This window comes from Dendrobates tinctorius, unplaced genomic scaffold, assembly GCF_039654945.1.
Source record: "Dendrobates tinctorius isolate UK_male_01 unplaced genomic scaffold, ASM3965494v1 ptg000154l, whole genome shotgun sequence".
Lineage (NCBI taxonomy): Eukaryota > Metazoa > Chordata > Amphibia > Anura > Dendrobatidae > Dendrobates > Dendrobates tinctorius.
Window position 1 is genome coordinate 1,666,128 of NW_027361821.1, and position 17,926 is coordinate 1,684,053.

The 17,926-nt window shown below is 43.2% G+C and overlaps 1 protein-coding gene across 5 annotated transcripts in view; it reads right to left on the reverse strand.

Moving 5' to 3' along the window:
- The window catches only part of ARHGEF9 (Cdc42 guanine nucleotide exchange factor 9), a 489,098-nt gene that overhangs the window by 166,341 nt on the left and 304,831 nt on the right, over window positions 1–17,926 (reverse strand). For all 5 annotated transcript variants that reach the window (XM_073547557.1, XM_073547558.1, XM_073547560.1 and 2 more), the window contains one exon: window positions 5,305–5,484. In XM_073547557.1, coding sequence (XP_073403658.1) covers window positions 5,305–5,484 — 180 coding nt within the window. The remainder of the gene's footprint in view (window positions 1–5,304; window positions 5,485–17,926) is intronic.

Here is a 17,926-nt window from a genome sequence, read left to right on the forward strand (position 1 = left end):
CAGACGCCGGCATACAACACAGGAGGAGGTGGGGGCACACAGGGGCATGATGGACGGATTGGAGGTGGCGCCAAGATACAAGACAGAGGCATGATGGATGGCTTGGAGGCGGCGCCCAGACGCAATATGGGGCATTATGGACGGCTGGGAAGTGGCTGATACAGGAGGACACACCATACCTATGGAACGCATTACAAATATGAGGACCTAGTTATAAAAGTCAATATTTTGGTGTTACTAGGGGTGAGAAACAGAAGAGCCACCTTCACAGAATGCAGCCTTAGTGTTGCTGAAGGTGGCTCTTTTACTTAAAAATGCCCTGGGGGGGTGACAGGTTCCCTTTAATCGGAAAGGCAGCACAGAGACAAAAGGTAACCCTGAAGTAGCTGCAGGCTGGAGTCTCTGTCCATACGACCACAAAATTCTGCACACTCCATAGATGTGGCCTTTATGGAACAGTGGGCAGAAAAAATCCTTTACTTAAACACAAAAATTGTAAAGCTTATTTTGAGTTGGCCAAAAGTCTTGTGGGAGACTCTCCAAATGCATGGAGGAAGGTGCCGTGGTCAGATGAGACCAAAATTGAACATTTTGGCCACCAAGGTAAACGCTATGTCTGGTGCAAACACAACACAGCTCATCACCCCAAGAACACCATCCTCACTGTAAAATATGGTGGTGGCATTATGCTGTGGGGATGTTTTTCGTCAACAGGGACAGGAAAAATGGTCTGAGTCGAGGGGAAGATGAATGGTGCAAGCACCATGCAGGATTATTCTTGAGCAAAACCTGTTTCAGTCTGTTGGTGATTTGAGACTTCGACGGAGGTTCACCTTCCAACAAGACAATTACCCAAAGCATCCTGCTAAAGCAATATTTGAATGTTTTATAGGGAATGTTTTGCAGTGGTCTAGTCAAAGCCCAGATCTTAATCCAATTGAAAATCTGTTGTCAGACTTGAAGATTGCTGTTCATCAGAGGAAACCATCTAACCTGAAGGAGCCGGTGCAGTTTTGCTTTGAAGCATGGGCAATAATCCCAGTGGTAAAATGTGGAAAGCTCATAGAGACTTATCCAAAGCAATTTGCAGCTTTAATTACTGCAAATGGAGATTCCTCAAAGTACATCCTTTAGGGGGGTGAATAGCTATGCACATTGAAGTTTTCAGTAAGTTTGTTCTACTTGTTGTTTGCATCACATTTTCACAGTTCTTTACATAAACTGATGCAAACCCTAAAAAAAGTGAAATTCCAGGTTGTGAGGTAGCAAAACAAGAAAAATGAAAAGGGGGTGGTGGGTGAATACTTTTAAAAGCCACTGTATACATTATCATGTAAAAGTTTGGATACCCCTGGTCAAAATTACTGTTATTGTGAACAGTTAAGCAAGTTGAAGATGAAATTATGTCAAAAAAGCCTAAAGTTAAAGATGACATATTTCCTTTGTATTTAAAGTTCATGAAGACCAAGCAAAATTTCAGTGAAAGCTGCTCATAGGATTGCTAGAGAGGCAAATTAAAACCCCTGCTTGACTGCAAAAGACCATCAGAAAGATTTAGCAGACTCTTGAGTTGTGGTACATTGTTTTACTGTTCAGAAACACCTGCACAAATATGGCCTTCATGGAAGTCATCAGAAGAAAACCTCTCCCGTGTTCTCACCATAAAATTCAGTGGCATAAGTATGCAAAAGAACTTCTAAACAAACCTGATGCATTTTGGAAACAAGTTCTGTGAACCAATGAGGTTGAAATATAACTCTTTGGCCACAATAATCAAAGGTATGTGTGGAGAAAAAAGGGTATGAATTTCAGGAAAACAAGATATCATTGAGAATCTGTGGGTCAAAATAACAGTGCAAACAACATGACCCATGAATCTCACAGAATTGGAAGAATTTTCCAAGGAAGAATAGCTGAAAATCCCTCATACCAGAATTGAAAGACTCTTGGCTGGCTACAAAAAGCGTTTACAAGTTGCAAAACGGAGTGCCACTAGGTATTAACCATTAATTCACAAAAATTAGTCCATATGAATGAATAACTATCCTATGACGGATAGATAGTATGCCACAAAAATACTCACAGACACCTCTATTCAACCTTAATTAGTATATAGGTAAATAAGTGAAGTACAAAAGGTAAGAATAAAAACATGATTTTATTGAAACATAATTAAAAAATAAAGACAAGGTGCTAGGACAAGAAGAAGAGGGAACTAATCCCACCTTGTGCAACAATAACAGCAGCAGTATGGTAGCTGAAAATCTCCTATGTACAGATACAGTAAAAGAGATGTCTCTAAATAACACCACCAACCATAAATTGCTTTTAAGGGTTAAATGTACCCACAAAAACTGAATAGAAAAATAAGCAAAGCCAAGCCTGACAGGACTTAAATAATCCAATTAAAAAATAGACCTGAAGCAATCCTAATTACTAACACCCATAACACTGTGACCATCATAAGTCATAAGGAAGGGTGCGGGATAAACAAGCTTATTTAAGACAATTTAAGCCCTGTCAAGCTTGGTTTTGCTGATTGGTTTTTATTCTTACCTTTTGTACTTCAGTTTATTTACTCATATACTAATAAAGGGTGAATAGAGGTATCTGTAGGTATTAACCATGCAGGGTGCCCAATCTTTTGCATTGACCCATTTTCCTTTTGGTAATTTTTAAAATGTGAAATATGAAAATATATTTTTTTTTTTTTCCTAAAGCACATATAAAATTTGTCATTACCTTTAGCAGTTTTAGAGATCATTTCATCTTCATCTTGCTTAACTGTTCACAATAACAGCAATTTAGACCAGGGGTCTCCAAACTTTAACATGTCACTGTACATATAGTAGATAGAAAATGCTTACATACCCCTGATAAGATACGAAGCTTTTGTACTGTAAAATAATCATGCCAAGAAGATTTTTCTCTACTTTTAATGTCACCAATTATTTGTAGAAAGTAACTGATAAATTAAAATAATTTTAAAAAGAAGATAAAAATGACAAAAGTAAAATAATGTGGTTGCATTCAGAATTGGCCAATCACATTTCAATGGATGCTGAATAGTAAAAATATCTCCAAGGCATTTAGTATACCATGGATAAATGTGAAGATGGTCATCAAGAAGTGACTTCAAGAGTAACAGTTGTTTTAATTTTTATTTCATAAATCAATACTACACATGGAAGTAAGAAGCTTTGGAATATATCTTATCAGAGAAATCTGCTTCTTTCTCCTCCTGATGTGATCTTTCATTCTCAAAACCCTCATTTCTCGGTAAAATCTGCATTCAGTGAAGACAGATTGTTACATTACTGAGATGAGATGAGGATAGGAGAGTGAGGATGAAGGAGTTATGGCTCTAGCTCTTCCCTCCTTCTCTCCCCTTCCCCCTACATAGAATCTTATCAGTAGCAACTCCCATCTTCTATCTCAGTAATGTAACCATCTGTCTTCACTAAATACAGATTTTTGCCGGGGTCAGACTTGCGACAATCTCGCACGAGTCTCGCACATCAATACCCAGCACTGCCGCCGGCACGCGGATCGGAACGTTCACCTGCATGTCTTTCTATGCAGCTGCACACTCCGATCCGAGTGTCGGCGGCAGTGCCGGGTATTGATGTGCGACTTTCTCGCAAGTCTGACCCCGGCCTTTACTTCAGAATTGAGAATTTTGAGAATGAAAGATCAGTCCAGGAGGAGAAATAAGCAGATTTCTCTGATAAGATATGTTACAAAGATGCTTATTTTAATGCGTACTACAAAACAGAAATTAAAATGACAGTTACTCTTTAACATTAAAAGTGATTAAAAAAATAAGAAGAAAATTGGTCAATAAGGTTGTCAAGAGCCGCATTAACAAGGAGGCAAAGATTTCTGGCAAGTACTGGTTGTATACTGCATGTGACTATAATCTCCCATATTCTTCATATGTCTGGCCTGTTGGGTAGGGTGGCAAGACAGAAGCCTTTTCTTAGAAAACATAACCATCCAAGCCCAACTATTATTTTGCCAAAACCTACATTAAGTCTGCCAAAAGAATGTGGGAAAATGTGCTATGGTCTGACGATTCCAAAAGATATGTTTGAAGCATAGGCAACACTGTGCAACAGCAAGAGAACATCAAAGCTACAATGAGGCATGGTGGAGGCAACATTATGATTTGCAGTTGCTTTTCAGCCACTGGAACAGGGACTTTGGTAAATGTGGAGGGAATTATGAACAGTTCCAAATATCTGTCAATTTTGCAACAAAACCTTCAGACCTCTGCTAAAAACCTGAAGACAAAGAGAAATGTTACCTTTCAGTGCCACACTGACCCTAGGCATGCCTCCAAAGCATCAACAGAATGGCTTCACTAGAAGAAGATCAAAGTTTTGGAATAGTTAAGCCGATGCACAGACCTGAATCCAACTGGAAATCTATGAGATGAACTGAAAAGGGCACTGTACACAGGAGATGCCCTCTTAATCTGACAAATTTGTAGCACCACTGCAAGGAAGAATGGGTAAAGATTGCCAATTCTAGATGCGCCATGCTTATAGACTCCTACCCAAAAAGACTGAATGCTGTCAGAAATTCAAAGGGTGTTTCAATAAAGTATTAGTTTAAGTGTGTGGATATTGATGCAATCACACTATTTTAGTTCTTTGCTCTTCTTTTTCCACCCAAAAAGATTTCAGTTCATTGTTCAATTGAATTGTACAGATAAGTCACATTAAAGGTAGAAAAAATTGCAAAATTCTTCTTCTTGGGATTTATTACACTATAAACATTTGCCATTTTAACAGGGGAGTGTGGACTTTTTATATCCACAGTTTATATGTATATACTTACATCCCAATATTTTAACACTAGTATCTGGACTATATCTACGGTAGATATACATAGTCCAGATACAAGTGTTAAAATATTGGGATGCAAGTCAGAGTCATTGGGCGCATAATGCTTTCCATCTCCACTCACTTTGATTATAAAATGTGTTCCTTACTATCACAGCAGATTTAACACAGTGCAGGAACGAACTTTTGAGTTCAGCTTGAATTTTTTTTTTTTTTTGGAGCGCTGCATAATTTTGTGTTCACTGATGCAATGCAGAACTAGAAACAGCTGTTGGGTTTTAGGCTATTAAATGATGTCATTATAGTTAACATGATTAATGCTGGAGGAGGTGATGTTGATATGCAGGCTGATACACGTGGTAATAGGATTATCATTACTACAGGTCACATGTGCCACAGTTCACTATTATATATATTACATTGTGGAAATAATTGATATTTTTTTGGAGTTACTTACCCTCACAAAGCTGGCTGGAAACCATCCTTCTTCATCATCTATCTGACCCCACCACCAGTCCTTATTGGAAGCATCTAGGACCTTGATGACGTCTCCAGCTTTAAATGCCAACTCCCGGTTGGCCATGGTGACGTGATCCCATGCTGCCTCAGCACTGACAATAGATCCACCGCTGATCAGCTGCAGAGACAAGAGAGGGTCATCAGTGTTATTTAGCTCTGCAGGTTTTCTTACTGTTATATAATAAAAAAACATTAATTTCACAACATACCACAAAACACAGCCGGCGAATGACTGCTGCAGTTTGGCACGAGCTAACCTAGTGCCCACTATCAGAATGCCAATGGGCACATTCATAGGGTGACATGCAAATCTGATGCCAGGCGGCAGCACAACATAAAAACAGAGACATTTCAGCTTAGGGAAATAAGGTAAAGAAGGAAGCAATATGAACGAAATGGCGTGTGCTAATCCATGCAAATATATTCTTACAATGGAGCGGTGTTGCACCAGGGTAATATTATAAGAGTTACCACTATACAGTGTCATAAAGTTTAACAAACTATTTCCAACATGCATTCAATTGTATGGACTGCACAATTCATCCAGTCTATTTCAACCAACAAAAATATAAAACTTTAGAAGTCTTCCCTCCTTCGTCAGCATTATATGTAAAGGAACTTCCTTTCCCTCACTTCCCAAAATTACTACACCAGCTATTATTCAAAGGTCTTTCTGTCCTGAAATAAAAACCAGACTCTAGATTATTCTGAAATAATAGTTGTCCTAGAATAAAAAAGTATTATGCACAATTGTCATAGTTTCATCGTTTTTAAGATTGATATCTACCTTCAATCAATTGCGTTTTATCTATAGCTTAACATGTTGATCCAGAAGAAGGAAAAAAAAAAACCTATGACGCAGATGGTAATTGCCCCATATTAGGGGAAAAAAATGCTTCCTGACTCCACATATGGCAATTAGACTAGTTCCCTGGATGAACATCCCATCACAGAATCTCATACCCATAACCTGTAATATTACATTTTTCAAGAAAAGCATCCAGACCCTGCTTGTACTTTTGGAGTGAATCAACCATTACAACATCATGCGGTCGAAAGTTGTATAGTCTGGGCGGCATGGTGGCTCAGTGGTTAGAGCTGGGGTCCTGAGTTCAAATCCCACCAAGGACAACATCTGCAAGGAGTTGGGGACAGTGATGCTAATGTGTGCAAACTGTAAAGCACTGAGGAATTTGTTAGCGCTATATAAAGATTATTTATTATTAGTCTCACTGCTTTTACAGTAAAGAGAAGATGCCCCCTTGTCACAGTCACAGGTCTAGGTGTAAATAGATCATTAGAAAGATCTCTGTACTATCCCTCCATATATCTGTACATTATAATAATATTGGCCCTCAACCAGGGGCGTAACTTCAGCGGTTGCAGGGGTCACAGCTGCGACAGGGCCCAGAGTGCTTAGTGGCCTGCCATCAGGGCATTACTGCCCTGACTGGCATATTGGGCCCAATGAGCAGAGGGGGCCCGCAGTGGCCCTGTCTCTTCTGGTCATCAGTCTCCAGTGGCAGGATTCTGCCAGTGCAGCAACTGAACCTGCGTCCAAGAGGGAGCATCGTCGCAGGAGCGCGGCCAGGTAAGAAGGAAGCATTTTTTTATTTTTATAGAAAGCGGCATGATGGCAGGATGGGAGACACGGTGGCATGATGGGAGACATGGGGGCAGGATGGGAGACATGGGGGCAGGATGGGAGACACGGGGGGGGCAGGATGGGAGTGATGTATTTATTTTATTTTTTGAGGATACTATTTTAAATGGGGGGGTCCTGTTACTATTCAAAGCGACTCCATATCACCTTTTTTTTCTTCATCTGGTGTAGTTTAGAAGTTGGGAAATATTAAGTAATGTGTTCTGCAAGCTGTGCTCTAGCTAACTGTGTTATTTCCTGCAGAGACGAGCCCTAGCTGGAAAAAGTGATGGCGGTCTGTGCTGGATGAAGATGAAAAGCAAAGCTGAAGAACTTCACTTAGAGATGTCACTGGTGAGTCAGTGTGTTACCTGTACACTGACACTATACACTGCATACTATATACAGCGGTCCTGTATACAATGTCACGCGTGATCACTGTATTACCTTTACACTAAATACAGAGCTCCTGTGTATAATGTCATTGATCACAGTATAACTTGTACAAAATACATAGCACTCATGTGTATAATGTCACCGGTGATCACTGTATTTCCTGCACACTATACATTATATACAGAGCTCCTCTCTATAAAGTCAATGGTGCTCACTGTTACCTGTACACTATACACTATATACAGAGTTCCTGTGTATAATGTCACTGGTGATCCCCGTATTACCTGTACACTATACACTATATACAGAGCTCCTGTGTATAATGTCACTGATGATCACTGTATTACCTGTACCCTGACACTGTATACAGATCTCATCTGTATAATGTCACCGGTGATAACTGTATTACCTGTACACTGACACTATATACAGATCTCCTCTGTATAATTTCACCAGTGATCACTGCATTACCTGTACACTGACACTGTATACAGAGCTCCTGTGTATAATGTCACCGATAATTACTATTACCTATACACGGACACTACATACTAAATTCCAGATCTCCTGTGTATAATGGCACTTATAGTGATATTAGTATTGTTTTTTTTTATTAATGATCAGTATTGTAGTATTCAGTCACAATGTGGTGGTAATATGTTGTCCGGCCATGGTGTGGCGGTATTTGTTCCTTGTATGAGCTATTTTTTGGTCACTATGTGGTGGTAATATGTGATCTGGACATGGTGTGGTGGTATTTGTCCCTTGTACGTGATATTATTGGTCATTTAAAAAATTGAAAAATAAATAAAAATACACCTAAATTTTGGATATTTTAACAAATAATTAATAGTATAGAATAGAGTAGAGCTCGGCTGTCATGGGGCAGTAAGGGGAAAACAGAAGATGTAGAACCGGGGCCCCTGAACTGCCCCTCAGGCTAAGGGGGTGCCCTATCTTTCCTTAACTTGGGGGTACACTTAAAGGTAGTGAGGCCCAAGTCCCCGACCTGTCCCTGTCTCCTGTTTAGCCCTGAGCTAAACCCCCAACCCCCTCCCCAGGAGGTGAGACAGGGAAAAGTGTACTACACAAAAAACCCAAAGGAAAGATACAACAGACAGGGTAAAATAAAATAAAACTTCGCTTTCTGTGCTGCAATGCTCCTGGACAGCAGAGATAGCCACTTGACAACAGCAAACAACTGAAGCACCACAGAACTCAGCTCCTGGACTCCAGCTTGGTTGGTCTCCCAAGAGCAAGTGTATAACCAACAGTGATTTCCAGCACCTGAACTCCATTTATAGGAAGGAGGGAGAGAAGTCACCACCTGCATAAATAATTAATCACATGCAGTAACCCCGGCAGCCACCGGGGGAAATATACATCAGCAGACCAACTACAGTTGTACTAAACCCCAGCGGCCACCGGGGGGCAAAAACTCATATTTAACACCCGATGCGCGAAAAGAGAAAAAGGTTAAAATGTGAGGAAATCCAGACCTGACACAGAACCAAGAAATGGATCGTGACAGTACCCCTCCCTCAAAGAGGGGCCTCTGGACCCTCAAAAAAGCGCTTCAACAAAAACAACACCTATGATGAGGACGCCTGAACACAGTTGAGTTCACCTAAGTAAACACCGGACTCACAGGTTTATGGCAAATGCGGTTATGTAGATGTCCCAGAGGCGAAACACATCTCCAGAGCGCTGACCTCGGGAAAGAATTGTGTATGTGCATGACAGAGGGTAACTCCAGCTGGTAGGTCACTGGGCCGAGAATGGCAGACACCCGATAAGGACCGATAACTCGAGAGTTCCAAAAACCAGCAGCACACTTCCACCGGATGTGATTGGTGGACACCCATACAAACTCGTTCACACACAGGTCCGGACCTGAACGTTTAATACCACTCATGCGTCTGCCACAAAATGGTGAACTTTTTGAAGGACTGACAACAGAGGCGTTCCCCTGTGTCATCACACTCACACCCCCACAATTTTCAGCGGAAACCACCACCTTCCACTGATCCCTCCTACGAGGACTCCGACTACCAGGGTTAGCTACTGGTGAGTTTTGCGACTGGTCCCTACTCCCGGGCAGCACCTCTGCTGCCCCTACTGAGGAAGAAGGGAACGGTTGTGGCAAGACGGTGGAGACAGTTGCCCCCGGGCAGCAGCCCTCACACGACTGCCCCCAGCTGACAACTTCCCCAGCCCGCCAATCTATCACCGGGTTGTGTTTCTTTAACCAAGGGAGGCCTAGAACGATGGGTGATGGTATTCCGCCCAAGACGTAGCATGATAGGGACGCCTCATGATGAGTCCCTATTAGTGTTGAGCATTCCGATACTGCAAATATCGGGTATCGGCCGATATTCGCTGTATCGGAATTCCGATACCGAGTACCGATATTTTTTCAATATTGGATACCGGAATCGGAAGTTCCCATAATGCAATGAGCCACTGCTGTGGCTGTGATTGGCTGCTGAAATGATGTCATCATGACGCGCGGTCTGTTCCGACTGCGGGGGGTCTGTACGGGCCTGCCGGGGGCCTGTGCCGGCTGCCGGGGGTCTGTACGGGCCTGCCGGGGGCCTGTGCCGGCTGCCGGGGGTCTGTACGGGCCTGCCGGGGGCCTGTGCCGTCTGCCGGGGGTCTGTACGGGCCTGCCGGGGGCCTGTGCCGGCTGCCGGGGGTCTGTACGGGCCTGCCGGGGGCCTGTGCCGGCTGCCTGGGGTCTGCGCGGGCCTGCCAGGGGTCTTGTGTGTGCAGGCATCGTCCGATGGGACTACAAGTCCCATCGGGCGATGCCTGCTACAATGACAGTGATTGACACATTAGCCAATGATGGGACAGTAGTAGTCCCATCATCCGGCTAATGTGTTGAATGTAAAAAAAGAAAAAAAAAAATACTACATACATACTACATATATACAACATTCATACAACATACATACATACTACATACATACTTCATATATACTACATTCATACAACATACATACAGTGGCATGCAAAAGTTTAGGCACCCCTGGTCAAAATTACTGTTATTGTGAACAGTTAAGCAAGTTGAAGATAAAATGATCTCTAAAAGGCCTAAAGTTAAAGATGACACATTTGTTTTGTATTTTAGGCTAAAAAGTAATACACATTGTCATTTTTTCACATTTTAAAAATTACAAAAAGAAAAAAAATGGTCCGATGCTAAAGTTTGGGCACCTTTGGAGATTTGTGTGCTCAGATAACTTTGACCAAGGTTTCAGACCTTAATAAGCCTGTAAGGGATATGGCTTGTTCACCCTCAATGTTAGGAAAGGCCAGCTGATGCAGATTCCACAGGTTTAGAAACACATAGCCTCCTCTAACCTTGTGCGAAAAAACAGCTACCATGGGTTCTTTTAAGCAGATGCCTAGCACTCTGAAAATGAAAATGGTGGAGGCCCACAAAGCAGGATAAGGCTATATGAAGATAGCAAAGCGTTTTCAAGTTGTCCTTTCCTCAGTTCAATATGTAATTCAGAAATAGCAGTTTACAGGATCAGTGGAGGGCAAGATAAGGTCTGGAAGGCCAAGCAAAATTTCAGAGAGAGCTGCTTGTAGGATTGCTAGAAAGGCATATCAGAACCCCCACTTGACTGCAAAAGACCTTCAGAAAGATTTAGCAGATTATGGAGTTGTGGTAATTGTTCTACTGTTCAGAGACACCTTATCAAATATGGCCTTCATGGAAGCGTCATCAGAAGAAAACCTCTCCTGCACCCTCACCATAAAATTCAGCATCAGAGGTATGCAAAAGAACATCTAAACAAGCCCAATGCATTTTAGAAACAAGTCCTGTGAATTGTTGAAGTTAAAATAAAACTCTTTGGTCGCAATGATCAAAGGTATGTGCAGAGAAAAAATTGCATAGAATTTCAGGAAAAGAACATCTCTCCAACCATTAAGCATGGGGATGGATCAATCATGCTTTTGGAGTTGTGTTGCAGACAATGGCACAGGGAACATTTCACAGGGAGAGGGAAGAATGGAGTCAATGAAATTTCAACAAATTCTTGATGCAAACATAACACCATGTGTAAAAAAGCTGAATTTGAAAACAGGATGGCTTCTACAAATGGATAATGATCACACACATTAAAATCCACAATAGACTACCTCAAAGGGCGATAGCTAGAGGTTTTTCAATGGCCCTCACAGTCCCCCAATTCGATCATCATTGAAAATCTGTGGCTAGTCCTCAAAATAGCAGTGCATGCAAGACGACCCAGGAATCTCACAGAAATGGAAGAATTTTCCAAGGAAGAATGGATGAAAATCCATCAAACAAGAATTGAAAGACTCTTGGCTGGCTACTAAAAGCGTTTACAAGCTGTGATATTTTTAAAAGGGAGTGCTACTAGGTACTAATTATGCAGGGTGCCCAAACTTTTGCATTGGCCTATTTTCCTTATTGTAATTTTTAAAATGTAAAAAATGACAATATAGAATTTTTTTTGCCTAAAATACAGAGAAAATGTGTCATCTTTAGCTTTAGCCCTTTTAGAGATCATTCCATCTTCAACTTGCTTAACTGGTCACAATAACAGTAATTTTGACCAGGGGTGCCCAAACTTTTACATGCCACTGTACATACTACATATATACTACATTCATACAACATACATACATACTTCATACATATATACTACATTCATACAACATACATACATACATACTACATACATACATACATACATACAACATGCTACAGACATACAACATACTTACAACATACATGCTACCTACATACTACATACAACATACATACTACATACAATACATTCATACAATACATACATACTACATACAGTATATATATTTTTTTACATTCAACACATTAGCCGGATGATGGGACTACTACTGTCCCATCATTGGCTAATGTGTCAATCACTGTCATTGTAGCACACAGACACAAAAGACCCCCGGCAGACGGCACAGACCCCCGGCAGGCCAACACAGACCCCCAGCAGCCGGCACAGACCCCTGGCAGGCCCAGACAGACCCCCGGCAGGCCCAAACAGACCCCCAGCAGGCCCGCACAGACCCCCGGCAGCCGGCACAGACCACCGGCAGCCGGCACAGAGCCCCGGCAGGCCCGCACAGACCCCTGGCAGGCCCGCACAGACCCCCGGCAGGCCCGCACAGACCCCCGGCAGGCCCGCACAGACCCCCGGCAGGCCCGTACAGACCCCCGGCAGGCCCGCACACACAGACACACACAGTGTCTACCCACGCACCGCCCACACTCTTCCCCCCCGCCCGAACAGGATGCACAAGTACAGAAAGGGTTTTTTTCCCATAAGGGATGGGGGCCATGCTCTAGCATAACTGCGTTGAGAAACATGTGATGGTGTCTCCGCAGTGTTGGATGTTGATCTCCATGAGTTCATTCATCCTCATATTTCGCACAGACCCCCGGCAGGCCGCACAGACCCCCGGCAGTCCACACAGACCCCCGGCAGGCCCGTACAGACCCCCGGCAGGCCCGTACAGACCCCCGGAATGCCCACACAGACCCTGCCCACACACATAGACACACACAGTGTCCACCCACGCACCGCCCACACTCTTCCCCACTCCCGAACAGGATGTGCAAGTACAGAAAGGGTTTTTTTTAATTCCGATATTTCTGTCCCATTGACTTGAATGGGACTTCCGGTATCGGAATCGGCGATACCCGATACCCAAAAAGTATCAGCCGATCCAATCCGATCCGATATTTCTTAATATCGGACGGTATCGCTCAACACTAGTCCCTATACAAAGATGTATATTGTCCACAACTTGGGTAAGGCTCCCCTGGCTTAGTGGGACAGAGTCAATGGCCTGGACGTTTAAGGGTTTGGCTAGCATCCTACACCTGAGGCCATGGGTCTCAACAAAGTGGGCATCCACCAGGTTGACTCCAGCTCCACTGTCCCCAAGTACCGGAAGGCCCTCAGTTTCCCCACCCACCGCAAGTTCTGCCGATAGGGTACACTGAGGGGAAGCAATGGAGGAAATATACACTCCCTGGTTGTCTCCCTCCACACGAACAGAGGGGGGCTGCTTCTTCAGTGGTACGGAAGATTTGGCGCGCACTGGGCAGACTCCTATAAAATGGCCAGTCTGCCCACAGTAAAAACATGCCCCCTCACCTCAGCGAACCGCAGGCAACCCCTTTTTGGAAACCACTACTCCAGCTGCATGGGTTCCTCCGATTGTTCGGGTGTGTCCTCCTCCCTAGCAAGGACTATAGGGGGCACATATGATGCATGTCTCTCCCTGAGGCGTCTATCCACCCGGATGGCAAGGGACATGGCAGCCTCCAGCGACCTGGGGGCGGCGTACTGCACCATAGTATCCTGCAACTTCGGAGACAGACCCTGCACAAATTGACTCCTAAGTGCAGGGTCATTCCACTGCATATCAGTGGCCCACCTCCTGAACTCTGAGCAGTACTCCTCAACAAGCCGGCCTCCCTGCTTGATCTAACGGAGTCGGGATTCCGCCAGGGAGACGCCATCAGGATCGCCATACACCAGCGCCAGAGCCGTAAAAAAACAGTCTACCGACCGTAAAGATGGCGAACCGGTCGGCAGGGAGAAAGCCCAGGCCTGGGGATCACCCCTAAGTAGGGAGACAACAATCCCCACGCGCTGTTCTTCACTCCCTGAAGAACGGGGTCGAAGCCTGAAATATAATTTACAGGCCTCCTGAAACACAATAAATTTGTCTCATCTTAGGTTCTGGTTGAGCCTGTAACTGAGCTGAGGCCCAGGTCCCCACCAACTGCTGCAGTTGTTGCACCATCTCACCCCGCAACACCTTAAGCTCATCGGTGAGAGACTGTAGCATTTGGGCGAAGGCCTGCATTTGAGCCATGGCTCACCAGAAAAAAATGTGAGGGTTGGTTATAATGTCATGGGGCAGTAAGGGGAAAACAGAAGATGTAGAACTGGGGCCCCTGAACTGCCCCTCAGGCTAAGGGGGTGCCCTGTCTTTCCTTAACTTGGGGGTACACTTAAAGGTAGTGAGGCCCAAGTCCCCGACCTGTCCCTGTCTCCTGTTTAGCCCTGAGCTAAACCCCCAACCCCCTCCCCAGGAGGTGAGACAGGGAAAAGTGTACTACACAAAAAACCCAAAGGAAAGATACAACAGACAGGGTAAAATAAAATAAAACTTCGCTTTCTGTGCTGCAATGCTCCTGGACAGCAGAGATAGCCACTTGACAACAGCAAACAACTGAAGCACCACAGAACTCAGCTCCTGGACTCCAGCTTGGTTGGTCTCCCAAGAGCAAGTGTATAACCAACAGTGATTTCCAGCACCTGAACTCCTTTTATAGGAAGGAGGGGGAGAAGTCACCACCTGCATAAATAATTAATCACATACAGTAACCCCGGCAGCCACCGGGGGAAATATACATCAGCAGACCAACTACAGTTGTAGTAAACCCCAGCGGCCACCAGGGGCAAAAACTCATATTTAACACCCGATGGGCGAAAAGAGAAAAAGGTTAAAATGTGAGGAAATCCAGACCTGACACAGATCCAAGAAATGGATCGTGACATCGGCCAAAAGAGTCTACCTTGTCGTGGCGGCTTAAAAAATCTTTTGGCCAAAACAAAAGCTACTGGCTATATATGTGATTGGTGAGAAATGTAGTTTTTCCAAGAGAAAGTGATGGGGCTGTGGACAGTTCCAGGGGTGGAGCCTGGGCAGAGTCTCACGGGGGCCCCGAAAATGTTGGCAGTATGGAGCCCCGAAATTCCTAGTGGCAGCCCTATGCCTATATTTATTAAATATTGCACTCTAAAACATTGCAACAAAACTATAGTGTGTGAAATGAATAGGGAAAATGTGAATTTGGGTGGAAAATATTTTGGAATGGGGGGGCCCCATTTGAAAGTTCGCACCGGGGCCCATAAATTTTTAGTTACGCCACTGCCCTAAACCTTCATTTTTCCAAAATGAATAGCCCAAGTTTGATAAACTGTCTTGGTATTACAATCCTTCCATTCCCTTAATAACCTTGGTCGCTCTTCTCTGCACCCGCTTTTGTTCAGCTACGTACTTCTTATACATTGGAACCCAAAATAGTACACAGTATTCTAAGTCTGCAGAGACTTTGAAGACTTAGGCAAGAAAGTGAAAGAACTGTGAGCGCAGGTGGTCTTCTCTTCCATCCTCCCAGTGGATGGCCATGGAACAAGGAGGTGGAATAAGATTCTGCAGGTGAACAACTGGCTTCGTCGATGGTGCCGTCAGCAACGATTTGGATTTATGGATCACGGAGTGGATTACCTTTACGATGGACTACTTGCTAGAGATGGGGTGCACCTTACGGAGACTGGAAAACATGTATTTGGAAGTCGCCTTGCTAAAGTTGTAAGGAGAGCTTTAAACTAGAACAACATGGGAAGGGAAGCAAAAGACCAGAAAAAGCCATACACCTGACAAATGCTATTGAGAACGCTGCTATTAGAAGTGGAAAGGAAGAACAAAGACAAAAGAATCTAATTAATAAAAATATTGGAGAAAGCGAAACCAATCACAAACTAAAATGTTTCTATACTAATGCACAAAGCATGGGCAACAAACAAGGAGAATTGGAACTACTAACACAGGAAAAGAAATATGATGTCATTGGAATCACTGAAACTTGGTGGGATAATACACATGATTGGAATACAAGACTAGAAGGATACAACTTATTTGCAAGAAACAGACTTGATAAACGAGGAGGAGGTGTCGCATTGTATGTTAGAAACGCGTATATCTGCACAGACATTGAAGCTTCAGAGACCGGGAGTTCTGTGGAAACTGTTTGGGTAAGAATACAAGGACAGAACAATGGAAAGGACACCATTGTAGGCATTTACTACAGGCCACCTGTGCAAGTTGAAGATATGGATGAACTCTTTATGCATCAAATGGCCAAGTTCTCCAAAAAATATGACATAGTTGTCATGGGAGATTTCAACTATCCAGACATTTGTTGGGACTCTCTCTCAGGCAAAGCTAACAGGTCAAGGAAATTCTTATCCTCTCTTGCTGACAACTTTATCTTCCAAAAGGTAGGGGAGAAAACAAGGGGAACTGCTACCTTGGATCTAATCCTTATAAACAGGGAGGAAATGGTTGAGGAGGTAAAAGTGGCTGGGACCCTAGGAGGTAGCGACCATGCTATTTTAGAATTTTGGATAACTAAAGGAGGAAGACCTGTGAAGACTCAGACGTCAAGGTTAGATTTCAGAAAGGCAGATTTTAAGGGATTCAGAAAGAGAATTGGAGGGATCCAATGGCTGGATTTCCTTAAAGACAAAAATGTCCAGGAAGGATGGGAAATCTTGAAAAGTGAAATTCTCAAAGCACAAATGTAAACAATTCCGAAAAGAGGGAAGAATAGGAAGCATTTAAGGAAACCTGGATAGATGAGCACAGAACTTAAGCACATGCTAAAAAGGAAGGAAAAAAATGTTTATAAAATGGAAAGAGGGAGGCATATCTAAAGAAGAATATAATGCTGTCTGCAGAACCTGCAGGGCACAAATCAGATTAGCTAAAGCTGACAATGAATTGAGGCTTGCAAGAGATGTCAAAAGCAATAATAAAGGATTTTGGGGATATGTCAAAAGTAAAAGAAAAGTCAAAGATGCTACAGGATTTTTACAGGATGAAAATGATGAAATGGTAAGACAGGATGTTGAGAAGGCCGAACTTTTAAATTCCTATTTTGCATCTGTTTTCTCTCAGAAAGGAAATGTAACATCAACTGTTCTTCACTGTCCTATTAAGGGAATAGAAGAATCCAGGATATTTATAAACAGAAAGATAGTGAGGAAACCCTTAGCCAACCTAAATGAATTCAAGTCTCCAGGTCCAGATGAATTACACCCCAGAGTACTGAAGGAGATAGCAGAAGAAATTTTTGAACCCCTCTCCATAATCTTTGAAAATTCTTGGAGAACAGGAGAAGTCCCAGAAGACTGGAGAAGAGCAAATGTTGTTCCTATCTTCAAAAAGGGGAAGAAGGTGGACCCAGGCAACTATAGGCCGGTGAGTCTGACTTCTATACCAGGAAAGATCTTTGAACAAATTATTAAACAACATGTATGTCAGTACCTGGATAAGAATGAAGTGATTAAACAGTCAGCATGGGTTTGTAACTAATAAGTCATGTCAGACTAACTTAATTTCCTTCTATGATGGAATCACTGATTGGGTGGATCAAGGAAATGCTGTAGATATAGTATATCTTGACTTCAGGAAAGCATTTCACAAAGTATCTCATACAATCCTTATTGAAAAAATGACTAAGTATGGAATGGACAAGGCAACTGTTAGGTGGATTCATAACTGGCTTAGTGATCGGACCCAAAGAGTGGTTGTAAATGGCTGCACATCCAGTTGGAAAAATGTCTCAAGTGGGGTACCACAGGGCTCTATCCTGGGCCCTGTATTGTTCAACATCTTTATCAACGATTTAGATGAAGGAAAT